At 42.4% G+C, this 25,334-nt stretch overlaps 1 protein-coding gene across 8 annotated transcripts in view; it reads right to left on the reverse strand.

Moving 5' to 3' along the window:
- Positions 1-25,334, reverse strand: part of STAG2 (STAG2 cohesin complex component) — a 182,897-nt gene that overhangs the window by 17,876 nt on the left and 139,687 nt on the right. For all 8 annotated transcript variants that reach the window (XM_073361285.1, XM_073361289.1, XM_073361284.1 and 5 more), the window contains 9 exons: positions 23,823-23,915; positions 21,222-21,396; positions 19,022-19,161; positions 16,761-16,862; positions 13,931-14,079; positions 13,089-13,217; positions 9,811-10,016; positions 9,142-9,331; positions 8,942-9,055 (listed from right to left, as the gene is read on the reverse strand). In XM_073361285.1, the coding sequence (XP_073217386.1) occupies positions 8,942-9,055; positions 9,142-9,331; positions 9,811-10,016; positions 13,089-13,217; positions 13,931-14,079; positions 16,761-16,862; positions 19,022-19,161; positions 21,222-21,396; positions 23,823-23,915 (1,298 nt within the window). The remainder of the gene's footprint in view (positions 1-8,941; positions 9,056-9,141; positions 9,332-9,810; positions 10,017-13,088; positions 13,218-13,930; positions 14,080-16,760; positions 16,863-19,021; positions 19,162-21,221; positions 21,397-23,822; positions 23,916-25,334) is intronic.

The following is a 25,334-nucleotide window of genomic DNA, read 5'->3' on the forward strand; positions in this document are numbered from 1 at the left end:
AGGGAGTGGGAAGTAAGAAAAGGAGTAGTAGTATAACCTCCTCCTGTTTTTCTTCCATGTCTGCTATTGGGAGTGTCTTGGTCTCTGGTGGTCAAAAGACAGATGGGAATGGCGAATGTGTATGCCTCCAGCTTTACTCTACGGGAGGATTCCCAAACTGTGATCTGTACATGGCCCACGGATCCCAGTATGGCCAATGCGTAGGGAATGGCATGTGGAGTTGCATCCATGGCATTCCGTACCAGGGCCCTGGTTCGGTTTGCAGATCATAAGAATGTGTAGCTAATGTGTTTTGTGCCTGTCCTGAATGTAAGGGGGGCAGGGGTAGTTCTCTTCCTCGGCGGGGAAGAGCAGTGCCATTCTCAGAGGGGAAAGGAAGTAGTGCTGTGACTCTGGAGAAGAGGATGGAGGCAGAAGGGGCTCATGTCTAAGTAATGGTGATTCAGGGAGGTCAGATACGAGCAGGTCCTTGGGATATCTGAATTCCTGGGGAGGAGGGAGGAGCACCATTGACACCAACGGATGCATCAGCACAGAGGGAGAGGCGCATTCTCTTGAGCAGCCAGCAGATGGAGTCGAGGTCTTGCATGGTGCCGAGGGTGTCATTGGTGCCAGAGAGCGCATTGGTGCAGAGCTTGGTTGGTGCTGCATGTACAGAGTTGCTAGTGGTTTCATCGGTACCATGCAGCCTGAAGTTTATTTGATTGAGGTCTTGTGCCACAGTCCCCGGTGCTCAGAGACGGCGCCATCGCCTGCAGGTCCGCCCGTTTAGGCTCTTTAGCTGTGGTACCAGAGGTACTCAGATGGTCCCTGGAGCTATGTCTCATCCCCAAAGATGTGAAAGCTACTGACCTCGTAGGGAGTGGTGTTATGGTGGGAGGTTTGTCAGAGGGTGATGAGGTAGCTCATTTCTTCCCGTCAGCATGGAAAAAAACAGTTACTTACCTTTCATAACTGTTGTTCTTCGAGATGTGTTGCTCATGTCCATTCCATGCTAGGTGCGTGCGTGCCGCAAGCGCTGTTGCTGGAGATATTTCCCTTAGTATTATCCGTCGAGACAGTTCTAGCACCCTCTGGAGCCGTGTGCATGTATGCGCTAGCATAAGGGGAGGGCACCACACCCTCCCAGTTCCTTCGTGATGGTTAACTCTGACAAAGGGATTGGAGGGTGGGTCATGGAATGGACATGACTAATATATCTAGAACAACAATAGTTATGAAAGGTTAATAACCATTTTTAATTCTTCAAGTGCTTGCTAGGTCACTCACAAGCAGTACCCTAGGAGGTGGGCTTGGAGTTCATGGACATGCTGATTGTAACACCGCTCTCCCAAAACTAGCATCGTCTTGGGCCTGTTAGGTGATGGAATAAGTAAAATGCGAAGGTATGAACCGATGACCAGGTTCAACTCTGCAGATATCCTGAATTGGTACCTGCATGAGAAATGCTGCTGACAAAGCCTGGGCTTTTGTGGGCATGATGGCTGGAGGGGGAACGGTTGCCTGTTCGTAGCAAGCCAAATACAGGTAATTATCCAGGAGAAGATTCTTTGGGTTGATACTGGGAACCATCTCATCCTTTTTTTTGTTACTGCCACGAAGAGTAGCATGGATTTGCGGGAGGGCTTAGTCCTCTCAATATAAAAGGTGAGGGCCTGCCTAACTTTCAATGTATGAAGCTGTCATTCCTCTGAGCTTCTGTCAGGTTTGGGGAAGAAGATGGTTAGAAAAATAATCTGGTTGTTGTGGAATTGTGACTCCGGCAGGAAGGCTGGATGGGGGCGCAGTTGGACCTTGTCCTTGAAGAACACCCTGTAAGGAGGTTCTGATGTAAGGGCCCTGATCTCAGAGACTCTTCTGGCCAAGATGATCACCAGGAAGGTGACCTTCCAGGAGAGAAGTAGTAGGGAGCATGATGCTAACAGCTCAAAGAGGGGGCCTGTAAGCCTTGACAGAACCAGGTTTAAGTCCCATGTGGAGTTGGGGTTCGGTTCACGAATGTGAGAATAGAGTCTTTCCAACCCCTTGATAAACTGAACCATCATATTATGAGAGAACACTGATCTGTCATTCACGGAGGGGGGTAGGAGGGGGTGGAAGGCTGAGACGGCTGTCAGATGAACCTTAATAGATGAGAGTGCCAGAGCTTGCTGCTTTGGGTGGAGCAGGCAGTCCAGGATAGACAGAAGAGAAATTCTAGATGGAGAGAGATCCCATTCAGAGGCCCCAACAAGTGAAACATTTCCACTTGGCCAAGTAGATAGTAGAAAGCCTTATACCAGGACTACCTAGCAAGACCTGTTAAACCTATGCTGTGGAGGCCTGTTCTTCAGGGTTCAGCCATGCAGCATCCATGCATTTAGGTGCAGGGAGGTGAGTTTCGGGTAAAGAAGCCGGCCATGGTCTTGTGAAATCAAGTCAGGGTGGAGCTGCCACCGAGAGGTCCAGAATGTGCTGAACCAAAGCTGGCATGGCCACACTGGTGCTATTAGCATAACCCTTGCCTCGTCCCATTTGAGTTTTAGGAGAACACCGTGAACCCCAACGAGTTCAGTGGAAAGGGGTACAGCAGGTGGTTTGCCCATGAGAGCACAAAGGCATCAAAGAGGGAGCCTGTGCTGTGCCCACACAGTGAACAGAACTGATGACATTTCCTGTTCTGATTGGTGGCAAACAGGTCCTCCTAAGGAGGCTCCCACCTCTGGAAGATGACACTGATGACCTCCAGGTGAAGGGACAACTCGTGGTGAGAGGAGAAGGACCTGCTGAAGTGATCTGCCAATACGTTCCACGCACCTGGGGCATGAGACGCCTCGAGATGGAGTGTGTTGCACAAAAGTCCCATAGAGCGATGGCCTCCTGACACAGGGTGGATGATTGGGCCCCTCCTTGCTTGTTGATATAAAACATGGCTGCTGTATTGTGAATCAGGACTTGCATGAGACCTAGGGAAGGAACACTTGACAAGCCAGGAGCATAGCCCCGAGCTCCCTGATGTTTATGTGCAGGGAGAGTTCTTCCTGGGACCAGAGACCCTGACTCCTGAGGTTGTTCAGGTGGGCTCCCCACCCTAGGGACTAAAGACACCGACAGCTGTGGGGCCACGAAGGGCACCCTCATCATTACCACGCTTGTCTCCTTCCACCAGGCCAGGGAGGCGAGGACCAGGGGAGAGATCATAAGTACGGAGTCCAAGAGATGTCTGTTCAAGGAGTATACTAACACTAGCCACAGTTGGAGGGGCCTGATGCACAGTCTTGCATATTGGACCACGTAAGTGCAAGCTGCCATGTGACCCAGTGGCTTGAGACATACTAGAGCTTTCATGACTGGGTGGGCCATATCCTTGGATATCAGGTTTGCCACGGTCTGGAATCAGGCCTCTGGCAGGAAGGCCATGATCTTGGTCAAGTCAAGAACAGCCCCCATAAATTCTATTCTCTGAACTGGGACAAGAGTTAACTTCTGCTCGTTTATCAGCAGGCCCAGCTCCCTGAAAGCGGTTTGGACCATGCTGATGCTGTCTTGCACTTGAGCCTGTGACTGACCTTTGATCAGCCAGTCACTGGAGGTACAGGTAAACCTGAACACCTCACTACCTGAGGAAGGCTGTTAGAACTGCCATCCATTTCGTAAAAACTCTCGGGGCTACTGATTGGCCAAAGGGAAGAGTGGTGAATTGGTAGTGGCAATGACCCTCTACAAACCTGAAAATCTATGGCCATGGAAGATAAAAATCTGGAATTATTCATCCTTTAAATCGAAGGTGGCGTACAAGTTTCCTGGGTCCAGGGGGGAAATGTGATGATCCAGGGAGATCACGCAAAACCTCAGAGCTTGTCTACACTACCACTTACGTTGATGTAACTTAAGTCACTCAAGGGTGTGAAAAAGCCAACCCCCTGAGCGACGCAAGTTACATCAACTTAAAGCAGTGTCCACAATGCGCTATGTTGGCAGGAGACACTCTCCGCCAACACAGCTTCCACCTCTCGTTTAGGTGGAGTAATTATGCTGACAGGAGAGCACTCTCTTGTCAGTATAGCATGTCTTCACCAGATGTGCAGCTGTGTCAATGTAGTGCGGTAATGTAGCCCTCAGTTTCTTGAGATATGTATTGAAGTGACGCAGGTCCAGGATGGGTCAGAGTCCCCCTTCTGCCTTTGGGATTAGGAAATATTGGAAGTAAAAGTTCCCTCTCAAGTCCGGAGGAACTTTTTCCATGGCCCCCATACACAGGAGGTACTGCTCCTACTGGACAAGAAGCTGCTCGTGAGAACAGTCCCTGAAGGAGCACAGGAATGGGTGGATAAAAAATGAAGGGTAATAATGTCACTGTGCTCAGGACCCACCGGTCTGATGTTATGGATGCCCAAGGTGGGCTGAAGAGTGACAGTCCAAAAATAAAGGGGGGATGAGGGAGATAGATCTGAACTGGTGACTGGTACAGTGCCCTCAGGTGCACCTTCAAAAGGCCTGCTTGGGCCCACCGGAGTATCTCTGGGGCCCTGATTGAGAGGCTGAGGTAGACAGAAGGGGCTGGTGCTGTTTACCTCTGCCTTTTCTTTTGTAGGCCTCCTGTCTTGGGAGGTCCTGAGAACCAAGGCTGCTGCTAGGGAGTGAAGTGTTTTCTGGAGACAGATGGAGTGTACCGCCCTAAGGATCGTAGTGTGCCCCTTGAGCCTTCAGACTGAAGTCTCATGTCCACCTGCTCAGAAAAAAGAGGGGAGCCTTCCAACGGGAGGTCCTGGATTGACTGTTGGACCTCCTGGGGAAGGCCAAAGGACTGGAGTCAGGAACAGCATCATGGTGACTGATGAGGCTACCGTCCGGGCTGCTGAGTTAGCAGCATCCAGAACCACCTGGAGAGAGGTCTTGGCCACATTCTTACCTTCCTTTAGGAGGGCTGCACACTCCTGCCTTGCCTCTTGAGGCAGGGAGTCACTGAACTTAGACAGGAATCCCAGTGATTAAAATTGTATCTCCCCAGCAGAATTTGCTGACTGGCGATACACAGCTGGAGGTTACCTGTGAAATAAACCTCTCTTCCTAAAGGGTCCAGTTTCTTACTGTCTTTCTCTTTCGGTGTAGCAATTGACTGGGCCTGCCTGTCCCTTTTGTTAACAGCAGACACCACCAGGGACCCCAGGGAAGGGTGCGAGTACAGGTAGTTGAACTTGCTCACTGGCACATAATACTTCTTCTCTACCCTCTTTGAAGTGAGGGCCAGAGAAGGAGTCTGCCACAGGACCTGGCCTGATCCCATTACTGCCTCACTGATGCGCAGGGCTACTCTGGATGGAGTTGCTGCAGCCAGGACCTCAATAAGGTTGTGTGATGTCTCTGAGCGCCAAGCCTAGGTTTGAGGCGACCCACTTCAGAAGGTCCTGTTAGGCCCTGAAATTGTGCTGGGGAAGTAGACTGCTGGGACCCGCAACAACCTCATAGGGGGAGGACAAGGAGATGTCCTGCACCAGAAATGGGGCTCCTCCTTCTTCCTCTGCCCCAACTATGTCCCCTGGAAGCATGTCCTGGACTTTGGTACTGGGGTCGGTGCTGGAGTCTGGATCTGGTGCTGAGTGTGAAGAAGAGATAGCCTGTCTCCCAGAGGCCACCAAGTAGGAGCGGTGGGAGTCAAACCCCAAGAGTTCTAGTTGGGCCACTGCACTGGCCAGTGATTGCTGGCCAGTGTCCACCATGAAGCTCCGGGGAGTGGGGAGCTGAGTGCCGATAGTGGGCTTTTTTCGGTATACAGGGGAAGACTATTCTTCTGTCGGTGACCATGGTGGAGCATTACCCGCTTCTGCTTCCATACAGTGCCAGGATTCTGGGGACTGGTGGTGTGCCAGGGAATGGGATGCCAGGATCGGGTAGGGCTTGCCCCTGGGTGGTACCGGAGGACCTGGTGTTGGAAAGGTGCCTGATGCACCGTTTGCCCTCCTGGTTCTGGAAGCAAGAGATAGTAAGTTCCCCAGTGCGGCTGGATGGACTGGAAGAGAGAGAAGGTTCCTTGCCACCTGATAAGCCTCAATGGTGAACAGCACTGTCAGTCCACTGGTACTGTGGTGACTCAGTGGTGGGTCCCACACCAGACTCATCTCTCTTGGTGGAGCCGAGGGTGTAGACGCACGTCCAGGGGTAGAAGAGTGGCCCAGTGCGGGTCTCACTCTGTCTCCCCGCTTGTTTCTCCTCTTCTGCACAGGAAAACACGCTTTCTCAGGGTGCTGCTTTTTGTGCTTCTTCCATGGCACTGGGGATGAAGAACAGTGCTTGGAAGTGCCTGGTGCCGAGAGCACTTTGCACTGACACCGAAGTCTCAGTGGCAAATCAGACTCGTTCGGCTCTGAGACAGGCTTGAGGGTGGCTTCCATGAGGATAGCCTTTAGTTTGATGTCCCATTCCTTCTTCTTAATGTGGGGTCTAAAGTCTCACCAGATTTTACACTTGTTCTTAATGCGAGTTTCCCCCAAGCACTTTAAGCAACTCAAGTGCAGGTCACTCACAGGCATAGGTTTTCCACAAGAGGCACAAAACTTGAAACCTGTGGACTGGGGCATGCCCAGCCCCTGGGACAAAAAATGCTTTGATGATGAGAAATACATACATTAACTATATAACTATCACTTTCAAAAACTATATATGTTAAACTATTAAAACTATGAACGGAGAAGGAGTCCAAAACCACTGGGAAGAGCCTAGCCAAAGCAAGGAGGTAAGATGGAATTGAGAGAGTGTGGGGCTGGCAGCACCCCTTACACCAACACACGCACTTGGCTCCAGAGAGTGCTGGAGCTGGCCCAATGGACACCACTAAGAGAAAAATCTCCAGCAACAGTACACGCGGCAAGCACATACCTAGCATGGAATGGACATGAGCAAGCACTCAAAGAAGAAAAGATTTCTTCTTAGAAGAATTTGGTGGACGACCTAGCAGCGTGCGAGTGCCATATGAGGGAAGTGTCCAGACCATGGTCTGATGCTAGATGCAATGATCTCTCCAGGAGAAGTCATAGCCAAATGTCTCAGTCTTTTCTGGCCCTGGCAGTCAGGTTCTGGCAATGGGTACACTTCTGTGGGATGTGTCCCTCACCTAAGCAGTGGATGCACTGTGGGTGACTGTTTGCTTACCGGGAATGCCTCCCAGCAGGAAACACACCTCTTAAACCTAGGAGATCCAGGTATAAGGATGAGGAAGAAAGCTTCCCAGTCGGGAAGGGTGGGAAGCAGGAAAATGAAATCCTAAGTTATGAATTAATGGGGAGGGTAAGAGGAAGGAAAAATGATAAAGAAAAGAACTAACTACTAAACTACACTTAACCTAACAGGCAAGGCATTATCTAAGAGCTCAAAGGATAGAAGGGCTGTGCTTTGGATTCAATCCCAGACCAACGGCATCTGAGAAGGAACTGGGGGGTAGCTGGACTGCACAGTGCTATATGCGTGTGTGCGTGCACGCACACACACACACACGTGCGCGCGCGCCACTCAGAGCGAGACAGGGAGGCGTGCATGTGTGGTCCAACGGGCACTGCTAATAAAGATCTCTAACCCCAGGTGCAGGGAGTGCTGCCGCACCTACAGTGTAGCACCCACAGGGACATCACTCAAAGAAGGAATCACTCTTGGTTCAACTAGACAGCCTGGTAGCTGGAAGGAACTGAGAGGCGGGTCAAAGCCATGGATCCTTTTATATGCTTGGGTCCAAATGTTCAGGGCCATGAGAGAGCCTGGTCCCAAAGGGCAAAGCTTTCTAGCGTGTTCTGGTAATGATATGGATGTGAAGGTGCTTCCCCAAGACATGGATCGCTACTGGCAATTCTTGAACCTACCCTTACAAAAACTCCTGCCCACTTTCCCAATCCACTACAAATCATCGGCCCAAGAAAGCAGCACTGGCGCCGCAGAATGCACTGTGATGCTGACGTTACACCCATCTCTGACAACAGCCTATATGAGTGTGGGGTACTGTGTGTTTTCCCTCCCTGCCCAACAAAAATGAGTTAAATTTTTAACATTCTTAGTTTAAAAAAATTAAAAAAATATATGTTTTTATTTTGCAAAATTATGCAATTGTTAAAAATATGAATTTCCCTGTAACTTGTCTTAAACCATCCCCGTAAGAGCTAGCTCTTGCAATTGACTTTACCAGGATAATAGTTGTTCTGACTCAGTTGTGTCACTCAACGAGTGACAACCAGATGATTGGTCATGGGCATGCCTAACGTGGCAGACACTGTTTATAATTTATAATGTGTTAAATTCTATTGTTAGTTTTGTCAGTTGGAGCAACTAGGCAATGTTTTACAGTTCTACTTTTTTTAGATCGGTGTAAGTAAGGATAACCATGAGTACCTACCACTGGACTTCTTGGACTAAACAACTTCTCTGAACTTTAAATGTTTGTTTTTCAACAGTCACAAAAATTAAACATGATCTTGGAATCAAGACTTCAGAGCAAAAGTTATTTCTTCTCACATATAAAACTCTTATTTTAAAAATCTTTTTACTCAAAAAGATATTGCATTCAAAGTGTATTCTCAAGTACAATTCAATACAGTATACCAAAATTTGCCAGTGCTAACAGTTAATTTAGCATCAGATTCAAGTTCACATTTGTATCAAATTCATGTCATGTTAAAAGACATGGTATTACTTTAAATCTTTGGAATCTATATGAAAAAATAAAAATAGTAAGAAACGAAGCAGCTTAACTTGCTTAGTCATATAAGCTAAGTTAATTTTATTGTCTTAGCTTCATTTCTATTTTACCATTGCTTCCATCTCTAGGCATTTCTAAGATGCCAATTGCCAAGATATCAAGGCAACTCAAAAACAGTAAAATTCAGAAAGTGTAACAGGGGAGACTATATAGATATATATAGTCCTATGAAGCCATGCACAAGAAAAAAAAATTGTAAACCTTTAATTCAGTCTTACTCACATGGCATGCTGCAAGTTAGTTCTCAGTTTGACATAGTTCATCGCTGCCCTCTCCTGCTGTTGCCTAGCTGCTTCTTCTTGTTGTCTTTGAGCCAACATCCACGTTACTTGCGTGCTTAAAAAAAATTATTCTCCTTTAAATGTGAACTGGTTTCATATTTGAACAGTAATACAATGTACACGTTAGTTGTCTCTACATACTTGTAATCAAGTGGAGCTTGATGGTGTTCAGGCTGCATTGGATATACACCCATGTAACTTTCTTCAGGTCGCAACCGCTTAGGCTCCCTCATGATTGTAGAAGTGAGTTGTGGCGTTTGCATCATGACTGGTGTGTGCATTGTCTGCTCCCTGTTCAACCACATGCTGTCACTACTACTGCTTTCTTCAGCTGAAAGTGAAGAATAATATCAGCATATATTTTTCACACCAATTTAAAATCAAATTATTTAAATATGACAAATATAGAGTGATATATCTTTCAAGCATATGCATAGATGTCCACTGTGGATCAATAATAAAGTTCTTACCTTTTAAGAATCTGCAGAGTAAAATGTACTCAAGAATGCCTTGGCACAACTGACCATTGCATAAACTATTTTAAATACCTTCCCACTAAAAGCACATTGTTTTTTCCTTTACGTTATGTGTGCCCATGTCTTATCATTCAGACTTCCTATTCAGGGTAGCATTGCAAGAAATGTATATAGACAAAATTAGGTTGTAAAGATACAGAAAGGACAAAGATACTCTTATCAATCTGACAAATATGAAAACTCTCAAGGTCAGATCCCCAGCTTGTGTAAACAAGGTTGGCTTCATTAACTTCTAAAAACGTCAATATATTTTATACTAAGAAAAAATTCACACCTTCAGGTATTTTCCGCTTCCCTGTTGCTGGTTTTGTTTTCTTATTCCTTACTGTAGAACCTCGACTGCTGATTCCACTAATGACTGACATAGTATCATCATCACCTCCAGCTAGTAAGGAGTTCCTATAAGACATGAGAGGAAGCCACACATCTTCTCTTCGTAGAGACATCTGAAAGGTCATGAACTTCTCCAAGTAAACATACCTTTAAAAGAAGTAATGATTATAAATGTGCAGAATATATTAAGACATTCCTATATTTTAAGAAATGTAAGCTTATTTGATTACTCAAAAACTTGCATCATAATGTCATCTTCATTCCTAATTTCAAAGACTTTTATAATCTAATTAAAAAGAAGTCTTGCCAACAGCAAACTCAACAAGATGTCTAGACTTGCTCATCCACCTTCGTGTGAAAACAACAAATAAATAGTTTGCCTTGTTGTGATCACACTTGTTTGCCCCAGTCTAAAGTTACTCATGGCGTAACAAAAATTCCATTTTAGAGATTATATACATGTTTAGTACATGAACAAATGAAGGTTATTTGTAACTTGGCATATTCAGATTTATGGATAATGTGCCAACTGGTGCAGCCTAACAATCTCTAAGCAGTGCCTGTTAGCAGGTGCATGTGTGCTCTATTACCCCTCCAATCCGTGTTCACAAACATTCTGAGGGTGAGAAGCTATGTAAGTGGGTGATGGGCCCTCTACCATCTCAATTCCTTCTACCGCTGACCCAAAGAAACCAAGATAGGACTCTGAGAAGGAGGGGAAGGTGGGCGGGAAGTATGAATACACAGAGTCATCTCAAAGAACTCAAGTTACAAGTACGAATACTTCATTTAGTCATGTCTTAAATGCTTATATAATCTGCAAAATGGAATCTTTGGTATTCCACTTTGCTTTGATGAAGCCTTGGACCTGAATGACTTCCTCTTTTGTTGAAACTGCAAGGAAGAAGCTGTTTGCTGGTGGTGTTGCCGTCTTTGAGTTGAAAGATACAATGAAGATTGAGGATAAAATTGTATCGGATAGTGAAAAGGAGTAGATGGTCTCTCCTTCTAGCAGTGAAAAACAAAACAAGCAAATGAGCAGTAGTTTTAGTCTTAACTTTTCCAAAAGCTTGTCCTCCTTGTTACTGAAAAGAGCATCACTCTCAAAGGCAAGATCCCAAATCTTAAACCTAGTGTCCATGGCCACCAACAGACCAGGGATGTCTTCTCAAAGTAACAGCAGATGCTAAGACTCTGGCCGAAGAATCAAAAATACCAAAAGAAGCCCTGAGAACATGCTTTGCCACATTATGTCCCTCTCCCAAGATAGCACTGGCCAATCTCCTCTGTTCATCTGATAACTCTTGCACAAAGATAGCTATTTTCTCCTACAGATAGAATTCATATAGTGGGACATTGCCACGGGGTAATTAGAGTCTGTAATACCTAGAGATTAAGAAGAAAAAAATTCTTTTCAGGGCATCCAACTTCTTCCCTCTTTATCTGTGGGGGTTCAATGAGATTGACCAGACCTAAATATATTACTCGCTACTGCAACCACCAAAGAATGTGGCAAGGGAAAAATATGAAAAACACAAAAACCCCTCACATAGGATTTGATACAGTTCATCTGCCTTCTTAGAAATGGGCAGACAGGAAGCAGGGGTAACACAAACTGCTTTAGCAGGTTGCAAGAGACTATCCAAAATGGAGGTACAAACTGTCTGAAGGGCTGAGGAAACCAAGAGTTGGGGGGCATAAACTTGGAGGGCTCAGATCTTTTGGCTCTTTCTTGATCCTCTTTAACTGTGGATCTGTCCTCAGATCTGCTATGGATATCACTGGAGACAACAGCCCAGAGGATGAAGAGACATGAACTGTGAGAAAGGTTTGCCTGGTGATCCTGTAGGAGATTTAGGAGGAGGAGGCAGATATGGTCCAGAGAAAGACTATCTTCCATCCTTCCTCTCTTATCGGGAGTAAGGGATTTAGACCTTGGAACTGTCTTCCTTTTCCTATCCTCAAACAATCTTTCACTCATATCCAAAAAATAATCAGATGCCAAACAAATTTCTACTACTACTGTAACAGTCCTCTTTGGATCAGTCATTGATAATAGGTTTGGTAAAGACAATTGTGCCTGACACTGGCTGTCTTCTCCTTCACCTTTTTCTTTGGAACTGGCAGCAAACACATGTGCCTTTGACATTCTCTCAGCTTTAACAGGAGGATCTGACTAACTAGGCACGTCATCTAGAACCAACAAAGAGACATCCCTGGGATTTCTTAGGCACCTTACCTTGATGCAGCTGGAGCTGAGAGAGACCTCTTAGCCTTCAGAGCTGAAGATCTCTCAAAACCCAAGGGTCTAGCAGTAAGTTTCCTTAAGCAGGAGCACCTGCAGCCTGTTTTGCCTCTCATTCTGGGTGTGAAGGTCCAACAGATGGAACACCCAGAACGGGAGTGACTCTCACTGAGGCACTTAACACACCTCACTTGATCATCCCAATGCTGGAAAGATGGCTGAACAGAGAGCACATTTCTTGGAACCTGGCTTCTTCTTTGGATCTGCCAACCTACAGAACCAAACCTAAAAACTAAAACTAAAAATTACTAACACACTAACTATACTAACACTAACAACAGGCTACCCAAGACACTAAGGTAGGAATAAAAATCTGATCCAAAGGACCATAACAGTTCACTTCCATCTAGCACTAGCAGCTGGAAGGAACTGTGGTGGTAGAGGGCACAGCGCCCCCTTATATAGCCCCACTCTCAGAATGTTCATGAACGCTGAGGTGAGGAGGTGCACCTGTGTTCTAGCAGGCACTGCTCAGAAAGGTTCCATAGATAGGCTGCACTGGTTGGCTCATTACCCATATAACTAGGAATACATACAGCCACTTGAGGAAGAGCAAGCTTTTCAAACTGTTAATGCTGCTTATTCTTTCCATGAAAACCTATCATTTCAATAGCTGAAAGGAGAACAGGAGAAACCAAGTAATCTATTAACAATTATAGAACAGCTAATACTTCCTTAGTTTTTAACCATTCCTGTATACTTATTACAAAAATTAGGGACTCTGCTATAATAGCTTGCCTTTCCCTTGCTTTTCTATTAATTCTAAATGTTACTGAAGTTTACTTCAATAATAGTGATCGCAATTTTTTGCCTAGTTAATAATAAAGATTAAAGATAAAATGTTATCAAATTTAACTATGATGTTTTCATCATTTAACATTTCATAATATTAAGAACTCTCAGAGAATACTTACACTGTTCTTTTGTCTTGTCTGAGAAGTTTGGAGGAGAACTCACTCAGAATATCAAGAAATGCCAAATTTAAAGGAGGATGGCTCTCACCTTGTGGATTAGGCTCTTTAAAAGCAAACTCTATGCCATCTCTGAAAATAAAAGTTAAAAATTAAGATTTAGAAGAATTACCTATTTTACAGTTTTCTATAGCACCACCCACATGACCAAAGTATCTAATCACTGAGAGAGTTCTTATTTATCGTTTCACTCCTTTCTCCCTGCATTAAATCCATGAAGAACACAATCAAGATCAAAACCACCATTCTTCCAGATGTATTGGATAGGACACCCTTGAAAGTTGTCAGTGCTACTCCTACGTGAACTGGTGGAATTGCTGTCTCCACAATCTTTCTTGATCCTGTCTAGTACATGGAATAACCTTGGTCCTCCAACATGACAAAGAAGAGTACTACCAGTAGTCAACTGGGTCAGCCTTCATTATCAACATAAAGAGGTTGAAAACACTTTTTCATGATACACTACAAGAAATGCAATCAAGTAAGAGGAACTAGAATGATGCTGAACAGTAAAATTATTCAGTGCTTCAGTTTTTATTTTGATGTAGTACAGTCAGGCTCCACTTAAAGCTATGGAAAACCTGGTTCTTAGAATCAACTGAAACTACAATAGCAAATCACTTTTTTCACCTCTACCTGATTGGCAAAATAAAAGATCCTCAATAGCACTAAAATATTTTGTATTAATACACAACTTTGGTAAATTCCCAAAAGAAAATATTTATCATGTCAGAAACAAAATTTCTTGGTTGAAGAAATGAAGTTTAAAAAAAAAAGATAATTACTTGTGTAACATGGCAATAGCTTCTCTTGTTTTTAGTTGATCAAGTCCAAATGTTAAAGCAAAACGTCGAGCGAGTTCCTTAATACCACTAAATGTCGGTGATGATCTGTCAAAATTATAACCATTTTCTTGTATCATCTCATTGAAAAGCTGCATGAAATGAGTAAGAAAGATATTTACTGATTAAAATATACCAAATATTATATAAAAACTAGACTGAGAACTACAGATTTCTCACTTTTGTGAAGAAAATAAATTTTGCATAGTTAGGCAAAGTTTATAAAATAATGAAAACAGACCACTTATGAAAACCTAGGTCTACAAATACATCTCCCTGCCAAGTCAAGATTACTCCTTAAACTACATTCTCTAATATGTTTAGTCTAGATTTAGATATCCCAGGGTATGAGGTTTTCAGTACATTCCTAATGAGACAACTGCACAGTTTAGCACACCTTGTCTCAGGACAATTCCCCAGATTCCCATCCTAAATATATTCTATTTAGCTATCCATACGGGTTCCAGAGGTGAAAGTAAGCCAGTACACCCCAGTACGGTGTACTGGCAAGAGCCGGTACGCCATACTGGGGCAGCCCAGCTTCCCCAAGGGGCAATTTAAAGGGCCTGGGGCTCCCAGCAGTGGCTGGAGCCCCAGGCCCTTTAAACTGCCTCCAGAGCCCCGCTGCTGGAGCCCTGGGGTAGCAGCTGCAGGGCTCCGGCGGCTATTTAAAGGGCCTGGGGCTCCCCTGCTTCTACCGTCCCGGCCCTTTAAATAGCCCCCGGAGCTCCGCCACCGCTACTCCAGGGCTCTGGGGGCTATTTAAAGGACCAGGGCGGTAGAAGCAGGGGAGCCCCAGGCCCAGAGCCCTGGGGTAGCAGGAGCTCCAGGAGCTATTTAAAGGGCTGGGGCTCCAGCTGCCTCTGCCGCCCAGGTCCTTTAAATAGCCGCGGAGCCCCGCCACTTCCCCAGGGCTCCGGTGGCTAATTAAAGGACCGGGGCAGTAGAAGCAGTGGAGCCCCAGGCCCTTTAAATAGCCCCGGGAGCCCTGGGCTGCTGCTGCTATCCTGGTGGGGAAGGGGGGGAGGAGAAATGGGGGGCACATACCTTACAGGGTGGGCTGGCTCTGACCCCTCAGCCCCACCCCTTCTGGGGGCCAGAGCTGGCCCCAGCGTACCGGTAAGTCATTTGACTTACTTTCACCCCTGACGGGTTCTCATGTGACTCCTACCACTGTTGTGTGAAGTGCCCACTCAACCCATTAATTTCTATTTCACCCCTTTGTACCACCCTAAATGAAAGCTCCTCCTCTCCATCTCTACAGTGAAATTCTGGCTCCACTGAAGTCAATGGCAACAATCTCACCCCCCATGTTTATATCCTTCATTTATTGGTAGACCTACATTAATATGTGGCAAAACTGAACACACTGAGCTCTTTTAATCTTTCCTCTTAAATCAATACTTCTAGCTTCCCATTTTGGTGCTATTCACTAAACTTCTTTCCATTTGTCAGTATCTTTTTTGTAAGAAGGTAGTGGAGCAAAATACAATCTACACACCTTCATGAACAAAATGATTGGTAGCAGTTTATTCCATGAAGTGTCTATTTATGCAGTTTGTTGCCTTTTTTGCAGTTATATTACACTACAAAATGTCTTATTTCTTGTACACTATGGGTATGTCTACACAGGGATAAAAAACCCGCAGCTGACTCAGATCAGCTAACTTGGGCTCAAGCTCTGAAAAATCACTAGAAGGTCCCAGAGCTCCAGCTCTAGCCTGAACCTCTACACAGTGACTTTCAGCCTTGGAGCCTGAACCCAAGTTAGATGACCTGGGCCAAACATGCCCTGGCTGCAGGTCTTTTACCCCTATCAGTCCTATGGTCTCTTTTCAGCTCTTCTGCTTCCAAGAGTTCTCCCCTATAATGTAGTTTCCTAGATGAAATAGTAAGCATTTTTCCAAGTTTAATATATTTTCTACATTCTCTGGGTCCCTTTGTATTCTTTTTCCGATCACACTGGTATTTGGAACTCCTGTCAAGTTGGCACTATGTGACCATTATTAGTATACTGTTCACTATCTTTTTTAGGTCATTAGGTTGTCTATAGGATACATGCAGAGGAGGCTGATGAGACGGCAGCATTTTATGGTTTCACAAAAAATTACTAACTTAAGCCTGTTGGAGAGAGTCAAAAACTGTATAAAGAGAAATTAGCAGTTAATTGAACATTTTTCTTTCTAGGCCTACAATGAGATCCATGTGGGTGATCCCTTGCAAACACACAGCACCCCACTAAAGTCAATGTGGGTCCACCTGAGTTATGTGATTGCTGAATTAGGGCTTTTTAATTTCTGAGATGGGTGAAGCCTTTGCCAAGCACTGATGTGTAATAAACAAGGTAAGTCTTTTTCATTACTTGATAGAATGAAAACAGTGGGGAAAAAAGGGGGAGCTATTTTTCCTTGTTGATCTGCTCAAGAACATGGAATTAAGGAAGTCTGTAATGCATTTATTACATTATTAAAATGAACATGTGGCTCTACTTACTATTCTAGAACTGGAAGATATTATGATAGAGTCCCCCTTCATTAGATTTTTACAATCTTTTCCCCACCTTTCATTAACATAATACTTGAAGACAAATGCAGAATAAGCAGGGTTTTCTTTAAATCACCTTAAAAATAATTATAGAGCCTTACTTTACAATTTAATCTCTCCTTCTAACACTCCCCTCCACACAATTTCCTATGAAACGTTACCCACAACCAACAAGGAATATTTTATTATTCTGTATTTATATATAAACTTTAAAATGAATAATTCTTACCTGCTGTAAACTAAGAATAAGTGTCTTCGCACACTGAATTTTGTCTATCTGTCTTGTTTTACTCATTGTTTCTTTGATAATATCTCCATAGTCATTGTAATACTAGAAAAAATCCACACAAAAGAGCTGAAGCTTTAGATTTTATAAAAATATACTTTACTACTGAGCCCTTCAGAAAAGAATGCTGCATTATGTACTTTATTTACCATGTACCTTGCCAGAAACATGTTCAATACCTAACAAGAACGAAACTATGAAATAGCTTTACAGAGTCAAAACACACATTTTTCACCACAATAAAATTATCAAAATTATACTCTAAAAAACTATCGGAAAATTTTGAAAAGTTCAACAGAAGTTTTCCATTGCCTTTCATACCCTGCTTAATGAACAATAGTGTCTGTTTTGAGGCAGAATGACCTATTTAGCTTCATGGCTGACAGGCATACTTAATATATACACAATCATTAGTAGCACTGCCTTTCTTGGAAGGAGAGCTCATTCTAGTAAATCTAGTGGCGGGAAAACCCCATTTTCTTTGTGGCAAAGGGGGTATTCCGTCCTCAACTTCCACAGGGAGGGCTACCTGTCCTCCGAAGCTGCCTTCTTTAAATAAATAATAAATATAATAGAATTTCCGCCATTGTTCCTTAAAAGTATTTAAAATTGAATCAAGAACCTATATTTACTCCTTAGTTATCAAGCAATCACGATAAAACAATTAGGAGAGAACCTCTGTCACTGTGGTTTTAAAAAAAAAAGCTGTACGCTCAAGCTAGGTACACACTACAGCTTAAGTTGGTATAACTTATGTGGCTCAGGGATGTGAATAATCCACCTTTGTGAGCGATGGAAGTTACACCGACCTACGTGCCAGTGTGGACAGCATTATGCTGGTGGAAGAGCTTATCCTGCCGACGCTGCTATCGCTGCTTGCAGGCACTGAAGTAATTAAGTCAACAGGACAGCTCCCTTCTATCAGCTTAGAGCAGTGGTTCTCAACCAGGGGTATGTGTACCTTTGATGTTACGCAGAGGTCTTCTAGAGGGAACATCAACTCATCTAGATCAGTGGCTTTCAACCTTTCCAGACTACTGTACCCCTTTCAGGAGTCTGATTGGTCTTCCACACATTATACCTCACTTAAAAACCATTAGCTTATAAAATCAGACATAAAAATTCAGAAGTGTTACAGCACACTATTATTGAAAAATTGCTTACTTTATAATTATATGGTAAAAATGAGGAAGTAAATCCATTGGAATGTAAGTATTGTACTTACATTTCAGTGTATAGTATATAGAGCAGTATAAACAAGTCACTGTAGGAAATTTTAGTTTGTACTGACTTTGTTAGTGCTTTATAGTTAGCCTGTTGTAAAACTAGGTAAATATCCAGATGACTTGATGTAGTCCCTGGAGGACCTCTGTGTACCCCCACAGGTACATGCAGCCCTGGTTGAGAACCACTGACTTGTTTATACAAATCAGACTCCTGAAGGGAGTCTGCAAAGGTTAAAAGTCTCTGGCTGAGGACATCTGCACTAGCAGCGCTACAGCTGTAAGCTCTGTAGCGTAGCCATAGGCTCAGAGGGGGGAACAGCATGGAATAGTTAATGCATTTTTTGTGGCGCCAAGGAGCAACAACGTTTTATGTTCACAGACAGAAGGTTCAGGATTAGCAGGTATGGCCCTGGATCCCAGGAACAGAGGGTGTTATTTATTGAACTAAAGTAGTAATCTATGTGTAAAGAGTAAAATTTCTATTTGTTGGAAATCTCTATTCCCTAGACCCAATAATTTTTCCCTCCTACAAAACTCTGAAAGATCTTGTTTATCAAAAAGAATTTCTAAACGTCCTTTTTCATTTGGAATTAGGCATCATTCAGTTGATTTTTATTCATCTATAGTAACGAGGTTAAAAAAGCTGGTTACCTTCCCAAACTCAAACAAGAAATCAAAAATACCATATCAGGATGGGAAAATAAATCTATTAAAAGGGTTAAAGATCAGCTGTGGGAATATTTTTACACACTAAAACAATGTGTTACTCTGACACAATAAAGTTGTCTTTGCAATTTTCCATATGGAAACATGGGGAACTACCTGTTACATGGGGAACTACCTGTTTATATTGGATTTAAAATACATCTTTCACATAATCAAAGAAACTGGGACCCACAAGGTTTAATTACAAGTACAATTTTTGTTTTACTGCAGTATTTTTAATGTTTCACTATTATACAAAATCTTCAAATTTACCTTCATATATTGCTTGAAAATATCTGCAGCAGTATTCATTTCAACCACAGTATATACAATAAGTTTACAAAAAGCTGCAAGCAAATTTCTTCTTTTGTGCAATGCTTCAATCTTGCTAGCTTCATCATCCTGCTGTCCATCTGGAAGGTATGCAAAGCATTAAACTACCTAGGACTTTTGTTGTTTTTTATTATTCAGGTCATTTACTTACTCAAGTGGCTGAACAGTTTACATTTTAGCCTTCTATATGAAGAAGTGTTACAGCAAAGCACCAGGAGTCAAGGCTCAAGAATTCTATTCCCAGCTTTCCCAGTAATTCACTTTGTTACCTTTGGACAAATGACTTCACCTGTCTGAAAAATGGGACTAGTATCTATTTCAAAGGAATGTTACAAGGTTTAAATAAGGCTTCTAAAGTACTTTGAGATCACTGAATGGAAGGTGTTACTTTACCCTAAGTATATTTCCTAACAGTACACCAGCCATATTACTGTGACAAACTGCAATATTTGACTAAACTAATACATTTTTAACATTTGCTAAAAGCAGCCTTATTACTACAATTTATTTTCTACTTTTTGGTAATGAAAAAGTATTTCTTTTCAATGTTTATGTAAACAGTTACATTCTGACCAAATCTTATAATACACCAATCCTGTCATGGGAGAAACGGCTCTAAGTGAGCAAGTACCTCACATTCCCTAGACACACTCAAATCCTATGACTTTTTAGAGACTATTAACAATGATGCCAATTCTAGTAGAGATTTGTGTGACTTCCACTTTCTTTGTAATCTCTACACCACCATTTTATTGTAACTATTTTTAACTCTCTCTCATACTGGGACTAATCTGAACCAGTTGTAAATGTGAAATGCCCTACACCCTTGTTATCGCATGCTGTTATCAAGTCCCCATTTCACTTTACACCCTTATTAACTAATCATTGGCTTTGTGAAATATTGACTAAGTAGTATTTACTTTGAGTGCAGCCAAGAAAAGCAAAAATAGAAGCTCACAAGCAAAACTGTAAAGAAGTTCAGTACCAAAGTTAACAATGTGGTTTTAATACATGGGATAACTAAATCACATAGATTAATTAACTTGCTACCCAAGGTCACAGAGTAATCTTGCAACTATCAGATTAGAATCTAAAACACTCTGGTGTCTAGACTCTTTTGCTCTAACCAGTAAACCTTTCAGATTCTTAAATAAGTAAAACAGCTCACACACAATGTGTTTGTGTTATGGGTTTTGGTCCCCCCCCCCCGTATATTAAAATTTTAAGATTTATAAATAATTTTTGGCTTAATACTGCACCATCAAAGTCAATGGTCATTTTACTACGGACTTCAACAGCAGCAAGTTGGGGCCCCTTATTTGGGCAAAAAGAAAGATTTATTTTACAGGATTTTTTCTTACATACATATGTATTAAAAAAATAAGAGTTGGAAAAAACCTCATGGTTCTGCTTGCCAATTCTGGATTGTTCACCATAGTATGTTTTCTAGTGTTTCTAGTCTATTTTTAAACATCCCAAGTGATAGAACTTCTACTGCTTCCCTGGGAGACTATTCTACAGCCTAATAAGTCTGCCTGAGTCTCCCCCACTCCCCTGCAAATATTCAATCTAAATGTTTCCTTTCTTACATTACACCCTAAACAATTACTCTCTATACACAGCATTACTGTTCAAATACTTATATGATAACTTAAGTTATCAAACAAAACCAAGATGCTTCCTAAACAATTACAATATGTTGACTTAAATTGCTTTTATTACTAGGCACGTACAAACATGCATATTAGAAACATATCCATGTGATAAATTATTTATCGTGTTCCTTTGGTCATTTCCCCCGTTTTCTGTTTACCAATCCATATCTGTCTTCCCAAGAACTACTTCCAACATCCCAAAATCATGAATAGCTTCCAATTGCTGCCTCTATCTTCATGGATACTCTTGTGTTTGCATGTACACAAGAACTGGCAAGAGTGCATAAGAGCATGGACATAGGATAGCGAGCACACGCAAGTGCATAAGCTAGAAGGCAAAGTGAACACAGAGAAAACACCTGACATTTTTATTATATATATAAATAAAATAAAAATAAAATGTCAGGTGTTTTCGCTGTGTTCACTTTGCCTTCTAGCAATATATATATATATATATATATACATACACACACACACACACACACCTGCACTATTGCTGTCATCATCCTGGTCAATGAAGACATGATCTAGAATAAAGCTGAGCAGTTCAGACTGTAATGAAGAATCAGGAGTGTAAACAAGTGGCTCTAACATGTCACGCCCTCCTGACATAATCTGATGGCTGAAGATCATCAAGACATCACACAGAATAGTGAAAGCCTATTAAAAAAAAAGAAAAAAGAAACAAAGGCTTCCTATATTGAATTTCTTAAACTTCTGCTCTTTCATCAGAAACTGTATTTTAAATAAACTGGAAGTTAAACAACAAAAAAGGTACTTACATTCCCAATGCAGAAAATATTTTACATTCAAAGCATGATCCTAAAGAAATAGTAGTAACTTCACTCACATGGAGTAGTCCAACTGGATGCAATGAGACTACCCACATGAATAAAGGTTTCAGAGTAACAGCCGTGTTAGTCTGTATTCGCAAAAGATAAGGTGCCACAAGTACTCCTTTTCTTTTCACATGAATAAACTCTCTCATATGTGTGCTGGCTGAATTGGGATCGGACCCTTTAAAAAAAGGGCACTCTCAAGATTAAGTCTATTACAAATTGAAATATTTATAGGATTTAACATAGGAAATTCTGATGTCAAGTTCTGTCTGAAAGGTATCGTGGAGCATTTTTTAAAAGCAGCAAGATAACTGGGAAAATATAAGGGGTCCTCCACTCAAAAATAAAACCAACACAGTAGTAAAGTCTGAAAATTTTGTACTTAAACACTCGAGATAGAGGCCTGCATTTTTTGCAAATGCAAAAACAACACAAAATAAAATGAAAACAAAGAATAAAACAAAAAGCAACTGATGAAACTAAATGAAACAGAACACATTCACCCCTTAGTGATGGCTTCTTGCTCCAGGCATTGCAACCTGAATGAAAGAGTCACAGCGCTGCTTGGGTTTGACCCAACTGCCCCTCTGTCATGATGACCTTCTTCTCCCCTACAGGGCTACCTACAACTTTGGCAGAACCTGATTTAACCACTCCAGGGCTTCTCAACACAGAGGACAGGACCTGACTGTCCCCACTCCTCAGGGACAGGACTCAACCCTCCTTTTGCCACCAGGAAGGATAAAACAAAATTACACCACCCCCACCCCAAAAAAACCTGAAAAACTGTAAATAAAAAGATTTTCACGGGGCTCTCACTATAGGTGAACTATTTTCTCTCCGTATTTTTCCTTTGTCTTTTAGTTAGATAATTGTCCATTTCACAGCATTTTTCTATACACAATTTCACTATTTTCCCTTAATAGTCACAAAAGAGACATGCCTTGGTTACTTTCTCTGTTTGCCTGGATCTTTACACAACAACAGAGGAGAAAAAAGCCATCTGTTCCTCAGGACAGGGACTGTTTTTTTTGTTCTGTGTTTGTACAGAGCCGAGCACAATGGGGTCAATACAATCTCAGTCCAATCCCTTCCAGTCTCTATCCTCCTCCTTTCACCCCAGGACTTCATCCAACCTCAGCTGCCAGGGATCACTGTGGCACAGGGAACCAGAACTGAGAACAGGAAAACACTCTCTTATGTGCTGTCAGGAGGGCCACAGATTTGTCTGGTGAAGATGAAGAGAAATGACGACCTTCTGGGACAGGAATATCAGTGGCCTCTTCATCCTTCCATTCTTCTGAGGATGAAGGTGCGCCATCTGTTATTTGTGAAAACACTCTCCTGCCCCATTGGTGAAGGTGCCAAGATAGGAGATGACAACCAAATTCAAAGTAAGTACAAAAGACTACTCTGGAGGAGTTCAACCAGTGATCAAAGCCAAAGTCAACAGAACAGAAAGCATAAAGGCAACTGAATCCAATTCCTAAAGAGTGGTTTAAAGAAGCCCTGACATCAGATCCAAACACATGAGCTGATCTAGCAACCAAGCCTCACAAACTACCAGATCCTGAATCAACAGAACAAGATTAGGATCTCAGTACAGACTCAAGCAAATCAGTGCCAGAAAATAATGTCTTTATATCCATCTCCAAGAGGTATTTCTTTCTAATGGACCTTTCTGGTCTCTGCATAGACAGCTGGTGACTGACTTGCGCAAAGAGCAAAAATTGAGACCATGTCCCACAATCCTGGATGGAAAAGGTCCTAAGTATGTTTGTCAGAAACAGACATTGGATTATCCCAAGACGGGACAAAGCCAGAAACGAACAGACTCTGCTTCAACTGTAACTATGTCCGCAGCTGACAACACAGAATTTTTAACCCTACTGGGCATTTAATTTCCATTACATTATTCCTAAATATAAACAAAGAACTTCGATTATATCTATGAAGTAATAACATTTCCTGAAAGTTCATACTTGCTGCCTACAGTTGTCAGAACGAAATGAGCTATAGTTGGGCATATATACCTCTTTTATCCAGTCCCAGGGGGACTGAGGCAGAATACATGCACAGCACTACTGGACACAGCTATTCACTGAGCTTGAGCATCCAGCAAGCTGTGCATATCACATACCCATGCAGGCAATGCAAAAAGAATTACTTCTCATTTAGATTGTTTAAACACTTTTAAAAGCATCAAATCACTGGTATAAAAGAGTAAGGCTCAGAATAGTCACTAACCTGCTCTTTAACAGCAGTGTTTACGTTGGTCAGGTAGTGCTGACAGATTTGACAGAATACCCTCATCTGTTTCTTCAAACGTAGAAGGTCCTCCTTTAAAAATAAAACATTTTAAATAGAAATTAAATACAGTTTAACACTTTTCAACTTTATAGTGAAGAATAAATATTTTTTTGATTGAAATGGGAGCTAGCTGTTTAACTTTCAGGTGCCTTTGAAAATTCCAGCCCATACGAACTTGACAGAGGCATGTTGTAGTAGACCGAATACTTCGTCACCCCAATATACTTGGGGGAAACATACTTAGAGGACTGAGTTTAAGATATGCTTTAGGAGCAGAGAAAAGCTCTCAAGTTTGAAGCTGTGATTTCTCTCCTCTTTATGTGTTGGTTAAAGAGCTCCTATGAGTGGATGAATGGGAGCTCTCCTTTCCCTTCCCCCTGACAGTATTTGAAAAAAGTGAACAAAACTTCCCTGCCAATTTTCCTTTTTTAAATAAAAGAACCTGTGAGGGAGGGATTGTGTTCGGGTTCACAGACTTCCGACTGTGAAAGCACTCCAGAAAATTAGGTAAGCCTAGCTAAAACTGAATGAATCTTGTGCACATGGCTGCATCATCAACTCACTAATTTATCCTCCTAAGACTAACACCTATGTTCCTTTGAACAGATATTTCCTTTTAAAAAAAAATAAGTAGTCAACATAGTAGAGAAAATAATTCTGAAGTCAGAGAGACAAGGTGAGTGACGTCTTTTACTGGACCAACTTTTGTTGGTGAGAGAGAAGCTTTCAAGCTTACATAGAGATCTTCAGGTCAAGGAAATGTACTTCGAATGTCACAGCTAAATACAAGGTGGAACAGCCTACCATAAGCAGTTTACACGTATTTCATGGGACCATTCAAAGTGAAGCGGCCAATTAATACCTCTCCCATCACCTAGGGGAGAGGAGGAAAAAAACCCTCCACAAAACTAGACCTTCTGACTGGACACAGTTAAGATGTATCCTCCTCCTCTTATCCTTTGGGCTAAGAAAGGTTAATTGGGCTAGGAGCTGGAGACCACAAGTTCTAGTCTCACCTCAAGCTCACGAGTGGTCAATCATAAAAGTTATGAAGTGCACAGAATTATCAATAAGGCTAAACGTCTCTAGCCTAGGAGAGAGGCAAGCAGCAGCATTATTTCAGAGAAAGAGTAACTGAGAATGCTGTCTTACATTCGGACCACCACATGCAGCCTTTTCAAAGCTAGATACCCATCTCTCCTCCCCATCCCCAAAATGACACCCAATATTTTCAAAGGTTTCGAGTATTGTTCCCTACGATTTTCAAACAGGATTATGCCGTGGATCCCAATACTGCATGATCCTGCGACTCTGAAATTTGCCACATAAATGTGTTTCAGTGTAGGTGCAAATAAATCTTTAAGGAACGGAGCCATCTTACCATTTGTATGAGAAAATTTTGTCCAGCTATTGTTGCAAGTAATACTTATTATGATAGTGAAAAGGATT

The sequence above is a fragment of the Lepidochelys kempii genome, chromosome 9, assembly GCF_965140265.1.
Source record: "Lepidochelys kempii isolate rLepKem1 chromosome 9, rLepKem1.hap2, whole genome shotgun sequence".
Taxonomy (NCBI): Eukaryota; Metazoa; Chordata; order Testudines; family Cheloniidae; genus Lepidochelys; species Lepidochelys kempii.